General features: G+C 36.2%; 1 protein-coding gene across 1 annotated transcript in view; it reads left to right on the top strand.

The window, feature by feature from the left end:
• Window positions 1–3074: 3074 nt before the first annotated feature.
• Window positions 3075–11061, top strand: part of TBX20 (T-box transcription factor 20) — a 49502-nt gene continuing 41515 nt past the window's right edge. Inside the window, exons 1-3 of the mRNA XM_063924887.1 lie at window positions 3075–3342; window positions 6875–7109; window positions 10373–10537. Of these exons, the coding sequence (XP_063780957.1) occupies window positions 3216–3342; window positions 6875–7109; window positions 10373–10537 (527 nt within the window). The 5' untranslated portion in view covers window positions 3075–3215. The remainder of the gene's footprint in view (window positions 3343–6874; window positions 7110–10372; window positions 10538–11061) is intronic.

Genomic DNA, 11061 nt, shown 5'->3' with positions numbered 1-11061 from the left:
GAGTTGAAATAAATGAATTATACCCACAAGAGAGGGAACTGTATGTGAGAGGGCTGTGTGCGTCTAGACAGGAGTCATTTCGTTATCAAGGTCTGGGGTATAATAGAAACACTCTCCTGCGGGGATACAACTCAACCCAACATGATTTCACTAGGAAAATACAGACACCAAAGAGCTTTACGATTTTTGGGGATTATTCGAAGACATTGAACATTGTCTAGGAATTGTTTGGAATGTCGCAAAATAAATACAGAAATGAAAAGTTATTATGTTATTGCTATGATTCAAAAAAGATGTTAATATATGAATAAACTCTGCTAAATAATATGACGACATCGTTTATAATAAGTGACCTCTGATGTCATCCCATATAATAATAATTATTATATTATTATTATTATTATTATTATTATTATTATTATTATATCAGAACTTTTCCCTGCTTTATGTTATCCTTATAATTATTAGTAGAATTTGCACAATGCATTGTGCCATATATAATATTTTGTAGTTTAGAACATTAAGCCTATGAAATGCTTACAATAAATTCACACATAACATATGTTAATATGCTAATGTTTTCTTTTCCGTTATGTGGGTCAAGTTATTTGAAATCCATACAAAGGAAAAATTGCCCATAAAAATATACATCTTAGAATACCTACTATTTACTATTACGTCAACACTTTATACACGCACACACGTATATATGACATGCTAGTTTGCAGATTATTAACAAAATATTAAATCAGACTATTACATACTATTTCTGATACGTTTCAAGCGTCACGTAATTGAGCTCGTATTTCAATGAGCTGTTAGTCTTTACTTTTGAAATTGCAAAGTGCATTTTTGATTCCTATTTAATCGAAGTTTGTCTTTGTAGTAACTGTTACATACATACAGTTAATATTTAAATGTAACATTTGCAGTTAAAAGTATTGTCTAGGGTCCTATCAAGTATTTATTTTGGTATGCAACATATAAAGTTTTATTAAATCAGCTTATTTTAGCTGTTACTACTAATTAAATAAACTACCAAAATTAACCTTTTTTATTGCTTTTTTTTGTTTGTTTATTTTTATTTTTTTACTGCATACTAATAAGGTGGCTGTGGTGTTGTGCCTGCCCAATCTCCCAGCAGCGGTATCAGCAGCACAGATGTGGAGTGACTGCAGTAAAGAGGTGTAGATATGTTGTGTTGATTTAAGGAAAAGGCCAAGACATTAATAAACACGTACCAGAGATATGTCATTGTAAGAAAACACGTTTATCAATGTACCTGCAGTAAAGGGTTTTCTACTAACTGTTTTCCCATAGTCTGGTGAAGGAGTCCTGTACAGATTAGGGGGAAAATGGTGTGCTGTGAAGTGGATCAACCGATGGAGAGAGGGGTCTGGGGGTCTGGGGGAGATAGCTGGAGGATGCAGACTATACAAATGTTGCCACGGAGTCTCGGCAAACAGCCTGAGTACAAGTGACACCTTGATCTCTAGTGCGATCTAGGCACAAACCACTCCGGAACATCGCTCGCAATCTGCCCCAGTAGGCGCAACATCCTACAGGAAGCAACAGGCAACATTGGAAAATATACACGCATAATATGTATATGTACTGTGCATATATATATATATATATATATATATATATACACTATATATATATATATATATATATATATATATATATATATATATAGTGAAAGCATATTTTACTAGATGTATAACACAGTTATAGTTATAAACACTTCAGCAATCCTTTCAGGATATCTGATGTCCTATGACGCATGATGTAACGAATATGTGCGAATGTTGATCTCAACAGTGTAATACCATGTAAAGTATATGTTTGTGTAGCGTGTTTTACATTGTTTACCGATCATTAAATATATACAAATAAACAATTGTTTTCATAGGAGAAATGATTGCTACAATGTGAGCAGATACCTCCCTTCCCCGTGGACAACATTTCTCTTTATATTGGTACCAAAGTGAGATGAACGAGTGTTTGCGTCCCGCCCTGGTGATTATTTTGATTTTCTGTGCCAAATAATTTGTCTTGGCGCATAACATTGTGGACAAGCCATTAATTGCTAGTTATCACAACAGGGTTTAGCCTGCAGGATCCCTTGCTGGAGCGTAGGTAATTGGAGGCCGCCCTATGGCTCACTAATACACCATAGACGTCTGTGATTAATTGGCAGTGCACGCCTCTGTCATTTACAGACAATGATGCCAATATTTCCTATCATCATCCACTTGCCAGAGGAGGGTGTAACCTACATGTCTGTGATCTGAGAAGTACCCTAACATATATGTGATGTGCCCTTATATGAAGTGACAATCATGGCTAGGATGAACAGGTTTAGGGTTATAAGAATATTGGTTCCATTTACAACCCGCCAAACATTTAGAAAATATAGTTAGAATATATTCCAAAAAATATCACAAAGGTAGAGTCTGAATGATATATGATACGTACGCCTGGATTTACATATACAGTAGCTACGTAATAGGCAGGCAAGCCATGTTCGCTTAAACCTGTGTCTATCTCTGATAAGAGAACTGTGCCCATCTGAACATCTTGAAACAAGAGTAATATATCAATAATATACAGTACTGTATCAATTTCTGCTACATCCTTATGGCTTTCTTTCTACTCCACTTTCTGATTAAGACCATGTTTAATGTTCTGTTTTAGCTAATGACAGCGTTTTTTTGTTTTGGTTTTTAAAGAAAAAAGGAACAGTGTCATAAATAGGTAGCTGTACGCATCGCACACCCCAATCCCTGTGCGGTTCCCCAGCCCTTGTCTGTCCTGTGCTCCTTCCACCCACCACCTCCCAGGCATTATCAGTATTATCAGGCAGATGTGACGCTGGAAGGCTGCAATTGGCCAGGAGGAAGATATCATTTGTGTGGCCATCAAATTAAGGAAGGGGTGTCTGAGCCTCAACACTGTGTGCAACATCCACTCCCTACAGAGGCAGCCAGTCTGCTCCATCCCATCTACTGGACCCTCCCTGGCTCCTCCTGACCTGATGTCCAGACTCTGCTGCACTCAGCACCAGGAATCCCAAGGAGAACAGCAGCCCCAGGGGGACATATAGAGAATCCTCCTTGTCGTCCTAACACTTCCCTGCAGGCTGCAGGCATTGCCCGGGACTGCTCTCCTGACTCTCTCAGCTACTTGTTGCTGCCTCCGGGAGACTCAGCATGGAGTACACTGCTTCTCCCAAACCCCAGCTCTCCTCCAGGGCCAACGCTTTCTCCATCGCCGCTCTGATGTCCAGCGGGACCGGCAAAGACAAGGAAACCCCAGAGAGCACCATAAAACCATTGGGTAAGTGGTCTGGAGATACACACCGAAGATACAGCCTGGGCCCAGAGCGCTCTCTAATGCAAGCGCTATATGCACAACAAGGGAAAAAGTTAAACAGACTGAGTATGTGTGTATGTTATATTACACACAGTATGTGTGTTTGTTGTGTGTGTGTGTGTGTGTGTGTGTGTGTGTGTGTGTGTGTGTGTGTGTGTGTGTATATATATGTATATATATATATATATATATACATACATACACACACATACATACACGTCACGCACACACAAAACGAAGCTATAGAATATATAGCGCAGTTTTCAATGGAAGATTATCGCCCTTAATATTTTTGCTATTACGCTAATATACGTTCAATGTTATTAAGCAGTGGCAACGGACCTTACATATATTGCTAAGCACTTGACGTCTTATTTACGTGTTATTTGACCTTGTTCATTCGTTTTCTCTGTTACATTTTATAGCTACACCTGTACTGGTTTGGCGCAAATACGCAGAATTATAGATACAGTGCAGGATAGAACGTGGAGTTTACAAGTACAAGCAGCCCCAAACGATTTAACTGAGAATGTATTCCGCGCATTAATAACAGTCAAGGAGACCTCTAGTTTCTTTATAATAGGAACACAAACAATTACACGGTATTCAAATTCGTATGTGTTCTAAAAAATTATATATATATATATATATATATATATATATATATATATATATATATATAGCGCTTCACATACTCTAAATAATACGTTTGAACCTAGAATAAAATATTCGCAACCATAAAAGTCAGACTACATATACTGTACTGCAGCTACATGCTACTGTGTGTATTACGGAAAATTTCAGTTGACAATACATTCCAAGAAGTTTTGATGTACTTAAATGATGTTTTAATAAGTGTAAAATGAATACAACACCATTGAAATACATCAACTAAACGTAAATGTTTTAATTTACTCTTTTGATGATCATTTTATATTTCTTATTACCTAGTTTATTATTAGTATTACATTGTTTTTTACAAACATATAATATGGCAATAAGTGAAAGGTTACATTTTAAAATCTATAAATGTCGCAAATAAAATAAATCTAAAATAGTCGTCACCGTTGAAATACTATACTATATTTCGTTTATTTGCATCTCAGTAAATCGTGTGAAAAACATATTAGCCAGTATGATTTTTTCACGTCTCTGGATTGAACACATTTGATTGCCAGACGCTAATGCATATCTGACAAGGGTAAATTATGTCGTTTTTAAAAGGTTACCCCTACATATAGGAATCATACCATCCTCGGCCAAACTGTCAGGTATTTGCTATTACATTATTATGCGATGACTTCATATTTTTATGAAACCTGTAAGCAGGCACACGGGTGCTGTAAAGTACTCATGTACTATTACATATAACCGTAAGGTGCTCATTTAACATATTATACATAGGATTATCAGTCAGGTAATATTACATTTAGTATAATAGGTGATCATGTAATATTACACATAAGTATAACAATCAATATTACATATTAGTGTAACAGTCGATATATTACGCATAAGTATAGCAGTCATGAAACATTACATACAAGTATACTAGTAAGGTGGTGGTCATGTAATAGTACACATACGTATAATACGCAATATTACACGTAAGTATACCAGTTATGTAATATTACATATAAGTATAATAGTAAGATGGCCATGCAGTATTACACAAATGTAAAACAGTAAAACGGGATGCATTCAATATTACACATACAGTAGGTATTTTAGTCAGTGGACCACACATGACAGCTGACAGCAGCTACCTGCATACACGTAAAACCATTTCCAGCTGGTTGTTCAGTGGCGTTAAGCTGCAGCACAATAAAAAAAAAAAAAAAAAAAACGATAAGGCTTTACTGTTTTACATTAATGTTACAGGTTGGTTAATTTGGTAAGGACCCGTCACATTCAGACGTCCTGCTCCCAAAAGTTAAAATTTGGTAACCTAATGTTTCATTGAAAACGGTTTAATTAAAAACACGGATCTGCTAAAATGAACGATCCTAGCTTTTCTCAGAAAACTGCTAATCGTCTACTACACTATACTGCATACTAATATATATTTGTCAGTAGATAATAAATTAATCTACTGATAATTTAACAAAAGGAAAACATTAAAATATATCTACTTTATATATTGTATCCACTTACATATTTGAACATGTGACCTGTTTGTTATGTGTTGCATGTTTGCTCTTTTATTGTAATATATTGTAATTACCTTGATATATTTATTTTTACACGTTTAGAGAAATTTGTGTCTATAGTGAAATACAAATACTGTATTACTCAAATTCTTTGATGTTAAATATTTCACGAAAACACTATAACATATTTGTTGCTATTTATATTTCATATTTATGTTACCATATTATTTTTATTTCTCTGTTGATTTAGACCATTACATGTTGGTACTTTTTAGCAATGAATACTTTATCGAGATATATGTATATATGTATGTATATATATATATATATATATATATATATCTTACTTCATGCAATTTTATCCTTCTAATTTCCAATTATTGCTTATTTGTTAGGTGGCTATGACCATGTGTTTTTATTATACCATACTGTACCCTGATTTGGGATTGATTCACCATCTCAATAATTGGTGTTCAATGATACTTAAATAAATAAAATATCCTGTGTTAGAGTAACATACATAGTGAAGATCAATTGCTAAGTTCTGGATATTCCCCATCTTGGCAGACCTGTATTTAATTTCATCACCAAATGACATTGGTATTTTTCTGAAGCTTTGTGGGCTTAAAAGCGAACAGATTTATGTCAGGTTGGAGTTTATGACTTTTTTTAAAATCATCTCTTGTGTTTTTGTGGTGGGTCCCCCGGAAATGATGCTGTGTTGCAGTGATGCTTAATTGCTATTAATACTTATATTCTGTACAGTGAATGTGCTGCTATACATAATTTCAAAGACAAGCAGATGATATCTGAGAGATTAAATGGGGTATCTGTGAAATCTTGGAGAGAAATAAAATTGTGAGAGATAAAGTACCAACCAATCAGCTCCTGACATTTTTCACATATAACCTATAAAATGTAAAGCAGAAGCTTATTGGCTAGTACTTTATCATAATTTTATCTCTTTCCAAGTTTTAATAAATACCTCTTCCCCTCCCATTATGGATTTGACATGTGTCGTGATCAGATCCTACTCTATGAGACTGTTTACTATAGTGTTGGAGACATATATAGCATTTAAGAAAATGGGGAAAAAATATGAATAACCAGCAAATGATAAAATATCCTTTATGTATGAATAGCAAGAATGAGGAATACCTTGCCATCTACTTTTATACTTGTCTCTCATTGACTTGACTAACATGGACACTAATGCACAGTTTTTATCTTTCTCATCACCAGCCTAGCACATTCAATAGCTTTGAAATGAGAGAGACTTTCCAGGCCTGCTCTTTGGTGTTGTGGCTAATTCGGTCATTTATATATTTTCTCTTCCTCTGTGTTAGAACAATTTGTTGAGAAGTCATCATGTGGGCAGACTCTGAGTGACATCTCCAGTGTTGATGCTCATGGGGAGTTTAGCAGCAGCCCTACTTCTCTGTGCACGGAGCCCCTAATCCCCACAACTCCCATCATCCCCAGCGAAGAGATGGCCAAGATTTCATGCAGCCTGGAGACCAAGGAGCTCTGGGATAAATTCCATGATCTAGGGACAGAAATGATCATTACCAAGTCTGGCAGGTAAGCTTTACCAACGTTTACACTCATCACATTCAAACAGCTGGCAATCTATGCATTGGGTTCTTATGAGTATAGCTTGTGCATCCAATTGTGGCTGGGCATAGCTAGCTCTTTGCTCTCCATACTGACATATACATTTGCATTTGTTGATTTGACTTCATGACGCACATTATCACATATTGTAATATGTACTGAAATACAGTGGAATGCATTTAATGGTTTTCCACAACATGTGTGTACTTTCTTTGGGGCCCACAGCATGCATGAGGAAAATATAGCAATAAAAATGACAATGTATACATTACACGTAATTTGTTCTGCTGAAATGAGGTTCAGAGAGCACATAATAACCCCAATGCAAAACTGCAATCACATTTTCCTGGAAGCACTGCCCAATCTATTTTACAAAGCATACTGCCTAATCCTTACCTCCAACAGAGCTGAAATCATCAAGCACATTTACAGCAGTTCACCTCCTAAAATGAAGGGAACTTGAAAAATGAGTACAAATTCTTGTCTTAATATGACTATGGAGCATAACACTGCCAATGGCACTAAAATGTCCTGGCATCTCTGTAATCAGGATATACATTTAGGACAGTCTATGGATGGTTGCATTCAAAATCTGAAAGCTTTTTAGGTTGCAGTTTTCTGCAGTTTGTTTAAATGTCCATTGCTAACTAACAAACATCTTGAAAATGAATTGTCTTATATTATTTAAATAATCTGTACATACTAAGATGATGCATATTTGTCCCCAAATCCCATATACAGTGACAGGTTTTCAATATTTGATACAAATAATGTCTATTGTTCTTTTATATTGAGTAATGGCTGAATATGATTTCCCTTCTTCTGTGTATTAAGCTCACATTTTATAATAATAAACCAGTCATTCTCAACTTCGGACCTCAAGGCACACTAATAGTCCAGGTTTTAGTGATATTCATGCTTAAGCACAAGTGATTTATTTAGTTCCTCAGTTATTTTGATTTAACCATCTGAGCTGAAGCCTGGATATCACTAAAACCTGCATTGTTAGTGTGTGAGTGTGTGAGGACAGAGATTAGGAATGCCTTGAATAGACATTTACAATTGTATTATGATCATGTCATTATGTTATATCTAGTGCGATTTAACTACATGGAGTGATTTACATTCTTTTGCATCACTGCAAAGCATGCCAGACTGTTTTCCAATGTGATCAATTACTAATTGCTAGTTGTTATCTATGTATTGAAAGGTTATGCTCCAACCATAGTAAAAAATTGTATACCAGAACTCTATCATCTGACACTTATATTATTGTGTGTAGATTTTAGCTTTGTGTACACAAGCATCATTTCAGGTCTAGAATTGTCATTAAGGACCACTTACGGAGCAGACTTGCAGATAATTCCCCACTTTGTCATTTCTGTTGTCACCCTGCACCGAGTTAAAACTTTGGTGAATTCCCAGCTGATTGCTGCTCCAGGAACTTTCATGTTCTTAAACAAAAGTTTTGGAACTCATCATTTTCATGTCCATCCAAAAGCCTCCATAGAGATTAAGCAAGTATTTAAAAATGTTGAGGAAATTCACCCAAGTCTTTTGCAGTTTTAAAGATTTTGTAAAGATGAGAATTAGAAAGAGTTAATGTTTCTTTGCCCCGTTATAAAAACCTAATCATTTTATGTCTGCTGTAAAAGGTGTGTAAAAGCATTTCTCTAGAATAGTGGTTCTCAACACCAACCTTAAGTATCTCTAAAAGATCATATTTTGAGGATTTCTCCCTGGGGAAGTAGTCAGGATAATTACTGATCCAGCAATATTGATAATTTTATCTGTACGTGATTAAAGAAATCCAGAAAACATGACAAACTGGTGGTACTTGAGCACTTGAGCTGAGAACCACTGCTCTAGAACATCAGATTACGTTTATGGTGATCTTGTAATGAAGTAAAGATTTGCCAGCTTTGTTGCAGAATGTGAAGAACTAACAGAATCTGCAGTCAGACATGTATAACCAAAATCATGTGAAGTAGAAAAATTGCTGCTTGCTGAGCTTTTATTATCTCAGAGAAGAACCATTTGTATGTCTCCAAAGCTGGCAATAATGCATTTATGTGCTTTAGACACATTCATGTATCTCCAGAATAAAATGATACAGTTAGATGTCTTGTTTACCTTTGATGGGGCAGATATACTACATTTATCAAACTGTTTCATTTATTTCCTAGTGACATTACTTGCTGAGTATACTGCCTTCAGCAAAAGAACTGACATCACTATCTCTTTGATGTTGCGTTGATCTGATGATGTCAGCGGGATCGGCTAATAGGCTGTTAGATTACAGGCTCTGGCATGGATGGAGAGTAAAACACTGCCCCAATGAGTTTTATCTTGGAAACGCAATTCTGAAGATTTCCAAAACAGCTGGGAGACAGCACATTTTATACTCTGTTCTCCTTGCTAACTGCATGCAGTAATGCAGCTATGTGACATATCCTGATAAGAATGTTACGTTTTATGAAAGCTCATTTACTTGGGAGCATAGTCTGTTCACATATGAGGCCATATGTGAACCTACATTATACTATCTCTGCATATTCTTCTAGCTATTCTCCCATTTAGGTAACACTATCTTGTATTGTCTCATCATTGTCTAATTCATTTAGATTGTAAACTAGGATTGTCTATACCCTCTGCCTCATGTCTGCACATCCAATGTCAACCTCATACAGTATGTACTTATTCTGCTTCAAAGTATGATTTGCACTTTGTATGATACATACGATGATTCTGACTGGTGCTGCAGAGTTTTGTGGCACCTTACAAACAAACATTGATATAATGATACATTTCTTTTGAATCTAAAATGAGATTTAGGGTGTATTTTATGGCCTGATCAAACTCACAATCACTTGGGTACACGGAATATTTACTTTAACATAAGAGATCCATAAATATAACTTTTACATAAACAGCGTCTGAAAGTAGTGTGTGATAATGCCCTGCTACTATTAGTTAATAAATGTTAATGTTGCACAGATTACCCTCCGTTCTGGTTATTGGAAGATATCTGTGAATATCCAGAAAATTAGATAACCAATTATTTAATTAATTATTATGTAAGCAAGATGAATATTTTAATTGTAACTCAAAAGATGATCTTTGCTTTTCTTAACATCATGTAATATATAATGCATGTACAGTATAAATGTATACCTTTTTATTATTTCATATTTGTATCTGCTTTGTCATCATAATACTGTTCTTTCTAGGAGAATGTTTCCTACAATCAGGGTCTCATTTTCTGGAGTTGATCCGGATGCCAAGTACATTGTATTAATGGACATAGTGCCAGTCGACAATAAGAGATACAGATATGCTTACCATAGGTCGTCTTGGCTGGTAGCTGGAAAAGCTGACCCCCCTCTGCCTGCTCGGTAAGTTGTATAACTAATAGTAATCTTATAACTACTGAATGAGTCCCTTTGTTTTCTGATTTTAGCTTTATTCATGCCTTGTTGGGAAATAGGAAATACTTAGAGATGAGCGGGTTTAGTTCCCTGAGAACCGAACCCTACCGGACTTCACTACCTGAGCCCGGATCCGAGCCCGGCTTGGGTTTGCCTGCCTGACTCGGAAACCAGAACAAGGCAAAACGTGATCATCCCGCTGTCAGATTCTCGCGGGGTTTAGATTCCATATAAGGAGCTGCATGTCGCCGCAATTTTTACTCCGGCATTGGAGAGTGTAGCGAGAGGACGTGTCTCCGTCCTCAGTGTCTGTGGAGGGAAAGTGGGGTGGCGATTCCAGTGCTGTCTTGTGCTGCTCAGTCCAGTGTAGTGTCTTATGCTGCATCCGTCCAGTCACAGTGGTGGTGTCCTCTGCTGCCATATGTCCAGTGTAGCTGTATAAGTCCAGTGCAGTGGTGCTGTGTTGTCCTGCATCAGTACAGTGGTGGTGT

Source organism: Pseudophryne corroboree, chromosome 5 (genome assembly GCF_028390025.1).
Source record: "Pseudophryne corroboree isolate aPseCor3 chromosome 5, aPseCor3.hap2, whole genome shotgun sequence".
Lineage (NCBI taxonomy): Eukaryota > Metazoa > Chordata > Amphibia > Anura > Myobatrachidae > Pseudophryne > Pseudophryne corroboree.
This window is presented reverse-complemented; position numbering and strand designations above follow the sequence as displayed.